At 37.4% G+C, this 16,854-nt stretch overlaps 1 protein-coding gene across 1 annotated transcript; it reads left to right on the top strand.

The window, feature by feature from the left end:
- The first annotated feature begins 218 nt into the window (after positions 1-218).
- Positions 219-15,109, top strand: LOC121805519 (DNA-directed RNA polymerase V subunit 1-like). Its single transcript, XM_042205406.1, has 20 exons — positions 219-525; positions 1,136-1,231; positions 1,309-1,435; positions 1,598-1,713; positions 2,182-2,232; positions 3,920-4,087; positions 5,456-5,614; positions 5,701-5,856; positions 6,145-7,872; positions 7,976-8,151; positions 8,255-8,330; positions 8,445-8,569; positions 9,127-9,284; positions 9,592-9,866; positions 10,720-10,893; positions 10,989-11,129; positions 11,215-11,424; positions 12,005-13,362; positions 13,867-13,981; positions 14,409-15,109. Exons 2-20 carry the CDS (start codon positions 1,148-1,150, stop codon positions 14,907-14,909), a joined length of 5,898 nt encoding a protein of 1,965 aa, XP_042061340.1. The 5' UTR covers positions 219-525; positions 1,136-1,147; the 3' UTR covers positions 14,910-15,109.
- Positions 15,110-16,854: the final 1,745 nt, after the last annotated feature.

Genomic DNA, 16,854 nt, shown 5'->3' with positions numbered 1-16,854 from the left:
GCGTTGCGTGTGCTCTTATGATATTTGAATAGCCAAAAAGGCCCAAAACCCATAACAAAAACCATTAACGGGGTAATAAGGTAAATTCCAAACTCATACCAGCAGTGCTTACTGACAGTAATGTCACTCCTCCCAAAAATGAGTTTCCCTTTTAATTTTCAAATAAAAACAATTGTTCCGAAATTTCAGGCACACACCAAAATCAGCTATAAAGAGCAAATAAATTCTCTAAAAAAAGAAAACAAAAGGAAAAAAAGAGGGGAAAATTTTGATCTTCAATTTCAAAGCCCTTTATACTGCATGCAGAATAAGGTCTCAGTGTCTCACCACTTCTCACTAAAACCCCTTTGGCTTTTCTCTCTCTCTCTACTTGTGTTGAAGGCCGATTCCCGGAGAAGTAGTTCAGATTTTCCACCATCTCGACTATTTCCAAGGCGTAGACTCTGAATTTGAAGCCACATTTGGAAAAGGGCATTTCCTTTCTCCGCTGGCTCTCCTCCCACATTTCCATGGTTTGAGAATTAGGTACAATTGAATTTCTACTAATTCTTTTTGTTTATGAATGTGTCTTTTGCTATGTTTTTTTTTGTCATGGTTTCAAGGGGGTTTCTCTGTTGTTTTTGTGCTAGTGAATTTTTATGTTTTCTACTTTCTTTTTTTTATTTGTGGTTTACAATAGGGGTTTTTTCTAGGTGGGTCGTTCTCGGGAATGTGAATACAGAGAAATTTCCGAGTTTTTGAGCTCAGCAAGGGCTTTAGCCTACCCTAGCCCTGCGATGGTGGAACCTGTGTTTTTTTTTGTGTATGCATGTGCTGTTTTTGCTGTAAACTGAACACTCTTGATGATCCCCTGTTCGGTCAACTCTTGGACCCACTTATATTTGATACATTTTGGGGGAAATTTCGCAGTGTTTAATTTGCATTGTGTAGAATTACTTCTAGACTGCTTTTCTTTCTGTTTTGTGTGTGTGCTTTCTATAAACTTCATCTAACTCTAGTGTTGAGCTCTATTGACCTTTTTTTTTCAAATTTTTATTTGTCGCATATCTTTCTCCAATTCTTATTTGATAATTTCTGATGTTTTTGGTCTTCCATTTTATGCTCTTAGATTACATATATCTCTCTTATATTCCAGTTGTTAGAGAAAATGGAAGCTCCTTTACCACCACCCATAGCATTTGAGGCAAGGATAAAAGGGATCACATTTGCTTTGGCCACTCGTCAAGAGATTGTAAGGGAATAGTTCAAGTTAATTTTCAGCTCGTTTGATATATGTCCATGATTTTGTGTTCCTTTTGTCATGAACAGTGCAAAGCATCAATCAGTGACTTACCAATCAACCATGCCAGTCAGCTTTCGAATCCATATCTTGGTCTGCCACTTGAAAGTGGCAAATGCGACTCTTGTGGCACGGCTGAGGCTGGGCAATGTGAAGGTATGCATTTATTAATCCACTTTTGAGTTTTGACTTGTATAAATAAATGAGAAGGAAATTTTAGCCTTATATCATTATTTACTATACCATAGCTGTACCTGTAACTTGACATAGTGGACAACAAGTGCAATAGTATCTTTAACACCATTCCTGATGTTTCAGGACATTTTGGATACATTGAGTTGCCGACTCCCATATACCATCCTGATCATGTTGCTGAGCTAAAAAGGATGTTGAGCCTACTGTGCTTGAAGTGCTTAAAGTTCAAAAACAGAAAGGTATTGTAAATCATGGCAAACTTCTCTTATCTGATCTTATTTATGTTTATTTTTGTATATTGATAAGTTTGATGTCTTGAGTATATATATGGTTTCTTTCTCCAAGAAATTTTTTATTGTTTATTCAGTAATAAATTAATGCTTCTTAGATCTTATGTGTTAAGGTTTTAGGAAGTACTAATGAAATCTCAATTTTCATTTAGCTCCGAGTCTTATAAGCTATGAAGGGATCCTTTCATTTACATTACCTTGATGCATTTAATTAAATTTTTTAGCTTGTCTGAGACTGTTTCTGTTGAACAAGAGACTAAGTTTAATAGTAACCTTGTCTAATATTTATCATGAAAGCAAAGAAGAGCCCTTGAAGTATCAAGAGTGGTTGAACTCTGGAACTGTTTAAATCGTGTTCCATTAACACCACCAATATGACTAATCTTCTTGCGCAATGTTCATTACTTTTGGTTTCAGGTGAATAGTGTTGGTGGTGTTATTGAAAGAATGCTATCTTCTTGCTGTGAGGTAATTCTTTTTATTGCTTTCTGTTACAACTCTCATATACGGCAACCATATTGCCTACTAGCACAACTCTGCATGATTGTAATAACAACCTTAATTTCTTTACTTGATTCAAGAGGTTTAGATTTCTTTACAGTATGAATCTTAGTGTATTCTGATGTTGAATTAAATGAAAGAAGTGTGATGCTGAATGCAAAATATGCTACTCAATGTTGAAACTGTAAAGTATAGAAGGTAGGTAAATATTTGGGCCTTTGAATTCTTTTGGTGTTACTAAACTTACTATTGCAACGAATTGAACACGGGACATAGTTGTGTACTTCAGTAATTGGTTCATTTTGATGAAGATATGACATGAATTTGTGCTATGAATGATGGGACAACCCTTACTAGCCTGAATGCCCATAAATTTCTGGTGGCAGATTGTTGTGAATGAATGTCACTTATGTTTCAATTCTAATTAGCAACCATAGCTCATAGCCATGGCTGGTAAGAAGAAAAAGGTAGATCATAATGCGTGCGTTGACACCTTGAAAAAATCTTTCTTTCATGTTCTATATTCCATACTAGGAATTTTACTCCCAACAGAGTAGACTCAGTAGATGAATCTTCTAAATACTTTATTGTTTTATCTTTATTTCTACAAAATGAATTCTGAATATTTTGTTCACGTACTTCGTTAATGATGAAAAAATCTCCTTCCCAACTTAGTGAGCAGTGGAAATGGGCTTAGACAATAAATTCTTCTTGGAATGGACTTAAATCAGCGAGCATAGTAAATAGGCCCAGAAAAAAGTATTTTCTTCTTGGACTATAAAACTAGACATGGTTAATTCTCTTTTAAATATATATGCACGCAACTGAGTTAAACTTATCCTAAGATTGCTTTTGTTGTGTATAATTATCTTTGTCTAGCTCTATAGTTTTCATTCTTTATAATATTACATGTTTGGCATATATGTTACTTGCTAGGGAGTGCTCTCTATTTCTCAAATATGACTCATATTTTCTGGGGATGTAAGTGAAGTCATGTTATATTAAATTTCAACTTTCAAGTTACACTTGTAATAAAATGTCTCAGACTCAGGCAATCAAGTTTATGGCCTGTCATTATTGCCGTCTGTTAAAAAATACATGGACTTGTACTTTGAATGAATGTTTGTTGACTTATTAAAGTACATTAGTTATTTTCTGTAGATTCAAAGGAAGACTTGTTATGTTAAGTTTCAAGTTGCATTTGTGATTTGGAAGACTCTCTCAGTTTGGACAGTCAGGTCATGGTCATTCCTGTTGTAGTAAAATTTGTCTAAAAATAGGCACCTTGTCATTTGATATTTTGATGAATATATGTTCAAATATTTCCCTTGTTCTTTTGTAGATTTAGGGAAGTCTAGTCATGCCCTTTTCATATTTCAAGTTGTATTTGTAACAGAATGTCTCTCAGTTTGGGGAGTGAGGTCATGCCTGTCCCGTTATGGCCATTTTGTCCAATAACAGTCACTTGTAGGTTAATAAATTAATTGATTATTGATGACCTTATAATTCTTTCTGAAGTTGAGTCCCTTGTGGTTTCCGCTAACTGTACAAATGTCAGAATCAAACTAACTGCAGTTTGCATTTGTTAGAACAAATCACAAGCAATTCTGAACTTAAATTCTTGCCTTGTCTCAAGTTTTTCACTTACCTGCAGGAGGCCTCACAAATTACTATAAACGAAGCCAAGACTAGTGATGGAGCTTATTATTTGGAGCTGAAGTTCCCATCAAAGTCAAGACCTCAGCATGGATGCTGGAATTTTTTGGAAAAATATGGATTCCGTTATGGAGATATGTATTCTCGGCCATTGCTTGCATCTGAGGTACTTCCTGTGAAACTTTATATGGAAGCTGTCACATACTGTGATTGTTGATATCTTAAAAGATTTACAATTGTATGTCTATACTTGGTATAATAGTATACAGTGCCAAGCAAGTGCTGTTTCAAGGGGATTTGAAGCACCTTTGTGGAAAATGAGTAAAGCTTTATCATGTGAAGTTCAATTGAGGCGGGATATAATAATTTGAGAGGAAGATAGTTGTTACTTTGGATTATAAATTTCAAATATGTAGCAATATTGAATAAATTTATGGGATATCTGATCAATAGGGCTGATGATACAGTTTCTGGTTGTCGGTTTATCGGATATTAAAAACCAAAATCGGTTGGTTTTGTTAACCAATATCCGAAAATTAGTGAAACGCTTTGGTTTCAGTTATTGATTATGATTCCAGTCGATAAACTGAAATAACTGATAAAACCAAAACTATAATTTTAATCCGCGTGAGCTTTAATGCAAAATTGGTAAAATAGGAGAGGTAGAGAGAAAAAGTGGTTGGAATATTATTAGTGGAGAGGGGCACACCTCATTAGAGAGAGAAACTTACCATAAATGAAAGGGGACTATTTTTAGTTAATAGACCCAAATGGAAAAAACAAGACTATTGGTTGTGGACGGAGGGAGGGAGTACTAAAAATTATATAAGGCGCACCTTGGTTAGAACCTCACTAGCTGCGTCATGCCTCAAGCACAAAGATGATATCCAACACGACCCACCACTCATCTTTATTATGCCAATTGAATCGAAAATGAGATTGAATCATATAACTATATAAGTTTGGAATTATTATCTGCATTATTTTTGTGACTGGTAATTTTGTTAGTTTTAGGTGATGTATTGTTGCACTGTGCTGTTGATGCAATGTTGAGGGCGCTTGGGCTCCCAAAGTTTCATGATTATAACTAAATGTGTGCGAAGAAAATAGAATATTTGTCCCACGTCATATAAGCAAAGTGCAAACATGCCTAGTAATGAAATACGCATATAAAAAATGGGGGGGGGGGGAGGTGGTTGTGTCTGTCATCATCTTTGTGCTTGGAGCAATGACGCACGCACACAGCTGGCAAGGTTTATTATTTCTTGCTTGTATTAGAGTGTCGTATGTTCCCACGTGATTTAATTCTTTCTTGCTTATTATATTGGAGTGAGCGTAAGTTCCCCCTATCTTCTTCTGACAGACTTCGGACCAAAAACAAAGAAAATAGTATTGCTGGTCCTTTTCTTTCTCTTGAACCTTTCAGTTCCTAATGTTGAAAATCTTAGTTGTTGCTATTTAATAAGGATTGTCCTTGCTCAGCTGTGCAGGACAGAGCTAATTTTATTTGTTGGCTACTCTTGATGTATGTCAGGCGGTGGCAATACTAAGAAAAATCCCTCAGGACACCAGAAAAAAGCTCTCTGCCAGAGGTTACCACCCTCAAGATGGATACATTCTCCAGCACTTACCAGTTCCTCCTAACTGTCTGTCTGTGCCTGATGTTTCTGATGGAATCAGTACAATGTCTACGGTTAGGCATTTTCCTAAATTTTGTCCACTTTTTAGACCTTATGACTGTTGGGTGAAGGTTGATTGTCACGATCTATTAATTTTCAGGATTACTCTATAACATTGCTCAAAAAGGTGTTAAGACAAGTAGAGATCATAAAAAACTCAAGGTCCGGGGTGCCAAATTTTGAGTCTCAGGAGATTGAAGCAAATGACTTGCAAGCAGCTGTGGCACAATATTTTCAGTTTAGGGGCACAGGCAAGGTATTTCTTGTTTCTGTTTTTGTTTTCTATGAACATACAGTAAATTGATCCTTTGCAACTTCAATATAGGCTGTATATGGGTTATGTTAGTGTCACTTCTTATTTTTCAGGAGTTGTAATGTTAGTTTATTAAATAAATTATGTTTCCATTTTTAAAGTGCGTATCATCTCCTTGTGACAAGAAAAGATCAGCTTCTACGTTCTATCTGATGAACAGTTTCATGATTACTGGTTACCTTTTTGGTTCAATTATAGTTATTACTTTCTGGCTAAACTGCTGATTTATAGGCATCTCGTGATGTCGATGGTCGCTTTGGAATCAACAAGGAAGAAAATGTGTCTTTTACCAAAGCATGGCTTGAGAAGATGAAAACTTTGTTTATAAGGAAAGGGTCTGGTTTTTCTTCTAGAAGTGTGATAACTGGTGACCCGTTTAAAGGAGTGTCAGAGATTGGGTTGCCATTTGAGATAGCCCAAAAGATTACATTCGAGGAGCGGGTAAATCAACACAACATGGTGTTCTTACAGAAGCTGGTGGATGAAAAGCTATGCCTAACTTACAGGGATGGTCACTCTACATATTCACTGAGGGAAGGCTCAAAAGGGCATACGTTTCTGAGGCCCGGTCAGGTTGTGCATCGTAGGATAATGGATGGGGATATCGTCTTCATCAATAGACCACCAACTACACACAAACATTCTCTACAAGCTTTATCAGTTTACATTCACGATGATCATACAGTCAAGATCAATCCCCTCATTTGCGGTCCCCTTAGTGCGGATTTTGATGGGGACTGTATTCATTTGTTCTATCCACAATCGCTTGAAGCTAAAGCAGAGGTTGTGGAACTATTTTCAGTAGAGAAACAGCTACTTAGTTCCCATACTGGGAACTTCAACTTGCAGCTGGCAACAGACTCATTACTATCACTGAAATTACTGTTCAGAAAGTACTTATTGGTGCGAACAAAAGCACAACAGTTGGCCATGTTTGTGCCGGAAGCACTATCTGGACCTGCAGTAATGAAGTCCAGAAATGGCGATCTTTGGACTGCATCGCAGATTTTACAGACAACTTTTCCTCCATCCTTCGATTGTTCCGGAGAGAAACATAAGATATGCAAAAGTGAAGTGATGTATCTGGACTATAATAGGGATGTGATGGCTTCCATCATCAATGACATAGTCACCTCACTTTACTTCTTGAAGGGACCAAAGGAGGTCTTGCGGTTTTTCAATTCTATCCAGCCATTATCAATGGAAAGTCTCCACACAGAGGGCTTTAGTGTTAGTTTAAAAGACTTTTTCCTTACTCGGGATGTTTTGGAGGATATCCAAAAGGAAATTCAGAAGATCTTCCCATTGCTGAGTGATTTGCGAGCTTCATATAGTGAATCAGTTGCCCTGCAAGTGGACAGCTACTTGCGCAATGTGAAGATCCCTGTTACTAACTTCATACGTGAGTGTTCTGCAGTTGGTTACCTGATAGACTCCAAGAGTGAATCTGCTTTGAACAAGGTGGTTCAGCAGATTGGTTTCTTAGGAATTCAGATATCGGCTAAGGGGAAGTTCTACACGGAGACATTGGTCAAGGACATGTCATCTCTGTTTCAAAAGAAATATCCTTCTTATGAGGATAGTCCTTGTGAAGAATTTGGCTTGGTCGGTAGACCTCTCTTTAGAGGACTGGACCCTTATCAGGCGATGGTTCATTCAATCTCCAGCAGAGAAGTAATTGTCCGTTCAAGCAGAGGATTGACTGAACCTGGGACACTCTTCAAGAATTTGATGGCAATCCTTAGAGACGTTGTCATATGCTATGATGGTAGTGTGAGGAATACGTGCAGCAACTCCATCGTTCAATTTGAGTATGGAGTGAATAGTGCCAATATTGCAAGTGAATTCTGTGCTGGTGATCCTGTTGGAGTCTTAGCTGCAACTGCCATGTCCAATCCTGCTTACAAGGCTGTGTTGGATTCATCTCCAAGTAGCAACTCATCCTGGGATATGATGAAGGTAATTGAAGTTTTAAGGAGATGTAACATGGTCATATAACAATATTTATATTCTTTACTAGACTTGTGGGAAAATGTTTCATTAAATGTATGTAACATTTCAGGAGATACTGCTTTGTGGAGTCGGATTCAAGAATGATATTGCTGATCGTCGGGTGATTCTTTATCTAAGCAACTGTGATTGTGGCAGAAAGCACTGCCAAGAAAATGCTGCTCTCATAGTCAAGAATCACTTGAAGAAAGTTAGTCTAAAGGACACAGCACTGGAGTTCCTGATAGAGTATCTCTCTCTCTATATATATATAATTTATGTCAAATGTTCCATTGAACAAAGATTAATATTTGATGCATGACAATTCATTTTCTTGTGCTCTTTTTCACAGATACAGATCTCAGTTGATGCCTGAGAGTTCTGATGTCAATTCAGGCCTTCTTGTGGGTCATATTCATCTGAACAAGGTTTTTTTTCTATGCATTTTTTCCCATTATTTTTTCTGTAGACTGTAATGCTGCGTCAATGTCTGAAATAGTCAAATTAGACGCTGATGTTTTTCATTTCATGATGATGAACAGACCCAGTTGATACAATCAAGTATCAGCCTGAATGATATTCTTGAGAAGTGTCTGGATACAATCAGTGTTAATCGAAAGAGGAAAAAGGTCGGAAACCTATTCAAGAAAATTGAGTTATCATCCTGGTGAGTTATCATCCCTAAAAATGCAGTTCATATATTGTAGATGCATGAACCTAAGAAGGATCCCAATGGAAATATTTGTCTTGCTTCTTAAAACCAAGATGCAGCATATCCCTAATTTATATTTTCAGAAATAAAACTCGGATTGGGATTACTGTGTGCCTTGCATCATTGTCCAACATTGTGAATGTAATAGGAGTATTGGAAGCTATCTTTTCTTTTTGTGATAATTATTGGCTTTTGCAAAGGACAATAAAAGTATAATGATAATTTATTGGAGATACGATTTTATGTTTGAAGTACTTAATAATTCTAGTTGTTTGATTACTTCTCATGTATAATTCTATAAGAACAAACATTAATTTGGATGTGTAACGAGGAGTATCTCATTTTAATTATTATATGCATGTTTCTTTGCAGTGAATGTTGGCATGTTGCTCTGTTCAATTGGCATTTTTATGAGTTTATATTATAAAACAAACATTAGTTTTGCTCAACTATTATGTTCAATTATGAAAAACAAAATTATTTACATTCTCGTGTTATATGTTTCTTTTCAGTGAATGTTGCTCTGTTCGCCAATCATCCAAAAGCAAATGGACTGATGTACCCTGCATCCAGTTTCTTTGGCAAGGGGCAAGTGATGATCTCTTAGAGAGAGCTTCTGATTTCCTAGCTGATACAGTTTGTCCAGTGCTCTTACAGACAGTCATCAAAGGTGCTTCGTATATTTGCCTCCTATCTTATCTTGAGCATGCTTTTATGGTTCTGTCACCCTTATGTTTTTTTTAAATCTTTTTAAAAGCTTCATTTTATTAGGAATTCAGATCTGTATAACACAATGTATTGTGTGATCTTATTGTTTCCCAAGAATCTATATTGCTTGTGTACTCTGTTTTTTCCACGTAAGTGTTTTCTACATTTCATGCTTCTTATGTTGTATATGCATATTGGATGTTCTTGTGGTTGATGATGATATAAATGTATGTACTAAAATGGACACAAATGTGGCAATGGTTGTACAGGTGATCCAAGGGTATCAGCTGCCAACTTAATATGGATAAGTCCCGATACAGCTACCTGGATCAGGAGTCCATGTAAGAGCCCTAAAGGTGAATTGGCTGTAGATATAACGCTCGAGAAAGAATCTGTGAAAAAGAGTGGAGATGCATGGAGGATCGTGATGGATTCTTGCCTTCCAGTTTTCCATTTGATAGATTCTCAGCGTTCCATACCATATGCAATAAAACAAGTGGAAGATCTGCTTGGTATTTCTTGTGCATTTGAGCAGGCTGTACAGGTATCATCCACTACTAATGTGCTAGTGTCCAATCCTATGTGCTTTATGCTACTGACTATTTGTTTAGGATTAATGCACTTATCTTGTTGGGTTTTATCCTTTTGTTGTTGAGTAATTTATTAACCAAAAATACACATTAATAGCTGGACACTAGGTATCCATTATTTTAGTATGATGTCTGCACTCTTTCATATCCAGACAGAATCTGCAATTTTAATAATTCTGTTATGGTTGGCACATGTTGGAAATTAGACCAAACCTACTTACTTTAACGTGATGAAGTGGTCATGTAAACAGAGCCAGGTCAATGAATCCTGCGCTTGAATCTTATTCCCACCCATATACCCAAAATTTTCATGTGCAAGGCTTTGATCCAAGTAACCACCAATTTGAGTGGTCGTGTGGGGAATGCCAATTGAAATGTTAAAGTGTTACCTCACTAATAGCCTAAGTTTCATTCAGCACTACCATCTAAAATTAATCTTTGGATGACAATGTCATCCCAAAGGGTACTCTGTGATAAGAAGCAGGCGAGAACTAAATAATTTATTGGGTAGACTGTGCTTAAATCTGAAGATTTTGAGTCCTGTCAATCACAGAATCACTTATTGCTCCCATCCTAGATTGATGGCTTAATCGTTGTTAACAGAGTTATTTTGTAGCCAGCTGGATTGTGTCCTATCCATGGGTCTGAGATGCTCTAATGTGGCAAAGTATGACAGATGACATGCACACTCATAGGCCTATTAAATTTGTGTTGTGTCCTATTCATGGGCCTGAGATGCTTAAATGTATAATAATAATGATTTATTATTTTTTTAAAGAACTACTAACATTCTGTACTGTTGCACAGCGTTTATCAACATCAGTAACAATGGTTACGAAAGGTGTTCTCAAGGATCACCTTGTTTTGCTGGGCAACAGCATGACTTGTGCCGGAACAATTATTGGTTTTAATGCTGGTGGTATCAAGTCTCTATCCAAATCACTTGGGGTGCAAGTACCATTTATGAATGCGACATTATTTGTAAGTAGTCTTGCTTGTTCGTATTTATAAGTACTATGTCTTCAGCTCTTCTTTTTAGTTAATCTTAATAAACATTTTTTGTTATCTATCCTCAGACTCCTAGAAAGTGCTTTGAAAGAGCCGCTGAAAAATGCAACACTGACAATTTGTCAAGCATTGTGGGTTCTTGTGCCTGGGGAAAGCATGTATCTGTGGGAACTGGATCTCCTTTCGAGATTGTTTGGGGGACTAAACATGTACAGTAACTGCATATCTTCTTTCAATCAATCCTCCGCTGAACATACTGCTGGAAACTGATTCATGTTTTGGTTGTTTTTTTAGGATGAGCTGATGGATGATGAAGAAATTGATGTTTACAATTTCCTCCGCATGGTGAATAGCTCAAAGCTGGAAGATACAGGCACTAGTTGCTTGGGAGCTGAAATTGAAGATCTGGACCTGGATGAGTATATGAATTTTGATCTGTCTCCGGTGCGAGAATCTGGTGCCGCTAAGCCCACTTTTGAGGATGGAATTGACTTATCCAAGGAGGTAAATATTTATCCTAAAAGTTGTGGTAACATGTGGACATGAAACATTAGGCTAATAAGAGAAAACAAGATGGTGTAAACAAATAACTGTTTAGCTAATGATGGATTACCTCTATCCTTAGAGTACATTGATTGTGCAGAAATAGCCACAGCAGAGTTTCTCGGCGTTGTATTTTGAGCTTTCAAGAACAGAATTAGAATTAGCATTTCCAGCATTGCAGCAAAGCTGATTGGCCGGATCTGTTTTGCTTGCTCATGCAGTTTGATTCCACCCCTTAAAATCTCATTCATTATTGTTTGCCATCTTGTGCACATTTCACGTTTTTTTTGTTGCGGCTAGCCGCTAGCTGTGTTGGAAGAGGTTCACCCACTTACTCTTGTGAGAATTTTCTTCTATGATTTTGAGTAGAGTTGTCCGATAACTCCGGTTTTTAAGTATTTATTTGGATGGGATCACCTACATGTAGGTGTGATGAATGCATTTTTAAAATATCATGTCTTTCAAGTGTGTGTGACTGAGCAGTTATACCCGGTTAATTCACTATAATTTGTGAACTCTGAAAGTTGTCTTTTATGTACAGGAGGATGATGGGGGATGGTCTTGGGGAAAGGCTGACTCTGGGGTAAGCGATTGGGTGACACAGGCTGAAGATAGTGCATGGGGTAAAAAAGCAGATTCTGAAGAAAATGCTTGGGCAAGGTCAAACAAAGCTGAAGAAAGCACTTGGGGAAAAAAAGCAGATTCTTCAGAAAATGGTTGGGCTAAGTCAAACAAGGCTGAAGAAAGCACTTGGGCTAAAATAGTTGATTCTTCAGAAAATGATTGGACTAAAAGTTCTGAACGGAGCACTGGTAATACGACAGCTGAGCAAAGCTCCTGGAGCAAAATTGTTCGATCTGAGGAAAATGATTGGGTGAAAAAGCCTGAGGAAAGCACTTCAGGTAGGAAGGTCAATTCAGAAGGAAATGATTGGAGGAAACAGCCTGATACATCTAATTGGGGTGAAAAGGATAAGGCGAAGGGAAATGATTGGAACAAAATTGGCAAACAAGGTTCTTGGGACACGCTTATGACTGATACTCAGTCTTCTTGGAGTAAAGATATCGCTAAAATAGACGATGGAAAATCTCAGGGAGATGATGTGTGGTCAGCACCTTCTGGAGCTCAGAGAGAGGCTGCTTGTAGTGAACCATCTGATGCTGCTGGTTGGGACAAATTAGGATCTGGCACAGAGTTGGATTCAAAGGATAATCCTTGGGGAAAGTCTAAAGTGGCTAATGAATCAACCCCCTCAAAGGCTTTTGGCACCTGGGGCTCTTCAAGTACAAACGACTGGGGTAAGTCTAATTCACAGTCTCCTGCAGGAGAAAACAAAGAGTCTCAGTCAAATAACTGGGGTTCAAGCCAGAAACAATCGGACGTCTCTACACCTGCTCAAGGTTGGGATTCAAAGCACGAGGCCTGGGGAACTAAGGCTGCTGATGACTCAACCCACTCAAAAGCTTCTAGTACTTGGGGCTCACCAAATGATTGGAGCAAGTTTGATTCACAGTCTAATGCAGGAGAGAACAAAGAGTCCCAGTCAAATAACTGGAGTTCAAGACAGTCGAACGACTCTACACCTGCTCAAGGCTGGGGATCTCCAAATGTTGATACTTCTGGTGACAAAGATGCAAGGCCTCAGTGGGGGGGTCGTGGCCGGGGGCGTGGCAGAGGTTGGGGACGAGGTCGTTCAAGAGAAGGTTCACAAGGTAGGGGCCCTTCTACCGATGGGGATTGGAGGAACAGGAGACCTCGTCCATCTGATGATCCTAATGCTCCAGCGCTTTTCACTGCAACAAGGCAGCGCTTGGATTTATTCACTGCAGACGAGCAAGATGTTCTTGTGGAGATTGAGTCAATTATGAAGAGCATCAGAAGAATAATGCACCAGACAGGGTAAATTTTGCTTCCTCTTCCTATTCTTTTCTTCCCGATATCTACCTTCGAGTTGGAATATTATTTTAAAATGCAAGGTTAGATGGAACGGAATGCGAAATATCTAAAGTAGGAATAATGCGAATAGTTAGTGTTCATGTTCCATAGCTATTTGATAGAGCTAGCAACAGTACAGGCGTGGTCTTAAATGCTCTTAATATTGCATCACTTATTAGGTAGTAAATAATTCATATTGCTAAAAATAAAGTTCACTAGCATGATTATAACTGACTCTTGCTGAAAATCTCTTCATAGCTTAAAAAATAAAACTATCCCATCCAAAAAAGCTCATCTTGATGATTCTGTGAGTTGTCAAAGTTTGTGCTCTCATTACCTTTGCCTTTGGAGGATATGATGGTGAAGAAATGCATACACTGTTTCATACCGATTGTGTTTTTGCTGAAGTGTTGGTTTTGCTCTATATTAAACCATAGATGTAACTTGCTGATTTTCATTTTTGTGAAGATACAATGATGGTGATCGATTATCTGCTGAGGATCAGACATACATTGTTGACAATGTGCTCAACTATCATCCTGACAAAGCTGCAAAAACAGGAGCTGGATTAGAATATATCATGGTATGGCTATTTGATTTGCATTAACTTTATCAAGTTATCATATTCCACAAAATATAGCAAGATATACTTCAATCAGGGGATAAAATTAAACTTTTGTTTCAGCTTTCCAAAACAACTTTGAATTCCAACCTAAACTATTTGCCTGGTTTCCAGAACCTGGATCTCTCTGTTTTCTGATACTATAAAAATGAACACCAAGTTGTGCCTATAATGCGTTCATAGTTCCAAATCTTTCTTTCTCGTGACGTTCTGTAGATTACTTGTTAGGTTTTGGAGTTTAAATCACTTTACGTCTCGCACAATTTACAGTTTTGTTGTTAAAACGGATAAATAAGTTCACGTGCTTTTAAAATGAGGCTAATTTTGGCCTTTGTACGTTTCATTTATGTACTAGTTTCAAGCTAATCTCTACTTGCTCATCTCACAGGTTCGCAAGCATATTGAGTTCCAGGACAGCAGATGCTTTTACGCTGTCTCTGTTGATAAAGTGGAATCAGATTTCTCCTACCGCAAGTGCCTCGACAATTTCATCAACAAGAAGTACCCAGAGAAGGCAGAAGCTTTCATGCTCAAGTACTTCAAAAAGCCACAGCCACGAGCTGGGTGGAACAGAGACCGTGGTAGTGGTACTCCTCGTAGTGAAGCTGGGACACCTCGTGGCTGGAATAGTGATTCCAATGAAGCCGGGACACCATCAACATGGGCGCAGACTGCAGGTCCTCAAAGTGAAGCTGGGACGCCCCGTGGCTGGAACAGCGATTCCACTCCAGCGACAGAGGAGGCTGGGACACAATGGGCGCAGACCCCTGCCCCTGATAGTGAAGCTGGAACGCACCGTGGCTGGAATAGTCTTTCTGCTCCAGCAACGGAGGAAGCCGTGACACCATGGGTGCAGACTCCGGGCCCCGATGATGCAGCTACCGGTTGATGTACGGCAAATTACTTTTGTTATTGTTATTGGTGTACGGGCTTTTTAGCTGGTAGCAAGTTGGAAAATTTCAGATTATTTATCATTTTATGGTTAGGTTGGTTGATACAGGTGGTTTGTCACTTCGCTTTTTTATCTCTTCATCTTCAGCCCTGGAATTTGGGATTTTCTTTGAATTTAATTTACCATCTCCAATAGCATGCAATGCCTTTATTCATATTTATTTATGCATATTTGTTTTTTTCATTCTATTCCGTATTTCTGTATTTATATATCAATGTATTTTGTTAATGTAATTAAACTAGCGACGTACATAGGGGTGAACGTCTGATTTTTTGTCCAAATTGAAGCGAATTGAAAAACTGAAATTTTATGAAAATTTAAATTGAACTGAATTATACTCCATCCATTTTTAAAAATAGCAACTATTTCCATTTTTTGCCATTCCTTAAAAATAGAAACTTTATAATCTCTCTATTTTAGGACATGGACTCCACAATCCACTAACTTTACTTTCACTACTTTTTCTCTTAGGTTTTCTTACTTTACTCATTTTTCTTTTCCTCATTCTTACTTTACCAATTTTTCTTACTTATTTTACCAATTTTGCATTAAAACTCGTGTCGTTTCAAATGTTTCTATTTTTTGAATATAGAGGAAGTATCATTAAAACTATATCCGAAAATTTGAAATTCAAACAATAAACCAATCCAATCCTTCGTGTGAATTATAAAAAAGAAAAGCAAAAGAAAAACAATCTAAACCAAAGAACTATAATAACTTATGAATATCTGAAAAACTGAAAATTAATACTCCCTTCGTTCCATTCCCAATTGAGTCAGACATGAATTTTAAAAAATATAAAGAAAAGTTGGTGAAAAAAGATAGTGGAATGCGGATAGGGTATGAATATAATAAAAAAAAAGCTCAACCTACTAAATGATATTCAATTTATTTCAATTTGATTGATGTGAGTAGAAATATTTGAATAGTTAGATAAAAGAATTGATTTGAAATTAATAGGGAATATGCATATAGATTTACTGTTTTTAACATTTATATAAAAATAAAATAAATATATTAAAAACATACAATTCATCAAACAATTAGGCATTATTTTGAATAAAAAAATTTGATATATAAATAGGTGAGATCTTTAAGAATCAAATTAAAGGGTCATGTTAAAGTGGAAATAACACTAGTGACCAATTAGTGGCCATCAAAATATATAAAATAAATGGACAAGATTAAAGCTTCTGTATAGCAATGTGGAGTATAGTACATTAAGACCATCCACAATAGGAATAGCCTAGCAATAGCCAAGCCATAGCCTAGCCACTGCCACATCATCAGCACTAAAAATCCTCCTGCCACATCATCAAAACAAGCAAATAGCCCAGCAATAGCCCAGCCATAGCCTAGCCACATAATATCCACATCACTATTAACAAATATATACAAAATGAAATAATTAACAATCACACAATATACGAAATTTAATTTACGAGACATATACGGGAAAAGTTTAATAATAATATTAAAATTTTAAAAAGTACAATAATTTAAAAAAATACACTAATTTAAAAACAAGTGGTGCGAATGAAAATGACGAGCAAAGCGCGTATATATAGTGTTTCGGAAAAAAAAAATTTTAATTTCGCGCTAGGCGGTGCGCTGGGCGATCCGGGCGCTGCAATAGCGCCGAGCGGACCGCCCAGCGTCACGCGACCGCCCAGCGCTGCGCGGTTTCTCTCTCCATTCGCCCGCTGGGCGACTGCAATAGACCGCCCAGCGAACCGCCCAGCGCCGGCGGTCGGCTGGGCGGTCGGCTGGGCGGCATTGTGGATGGTCTAAAAGAGTAAAATCATCTATCTATGACATGAATATATAAACATAATTACAAAGTATATCAATACAAATAAATTGATATTGTATTACATGTTAT

Source organism: Salvia splendens, chromosome 5 (genome assembly GCF_004379255.2).
Source record: "Salvia splendens isolate huo1 chromosome 5, SspV2, whole genome shotgun sequence".
Taxonomy (NCBI): Eukaryota; Viridiplantae; Streptophyta; class Magnoliopsida; order Lamiales; family Lamiaceae; genus Salvia; species Salvia splendens.
The sequence above is the reverse complement of the archived record's forward strand: the minus strand, read 5'-3'. Positions and strand labels throughout refer to the sequence as shown.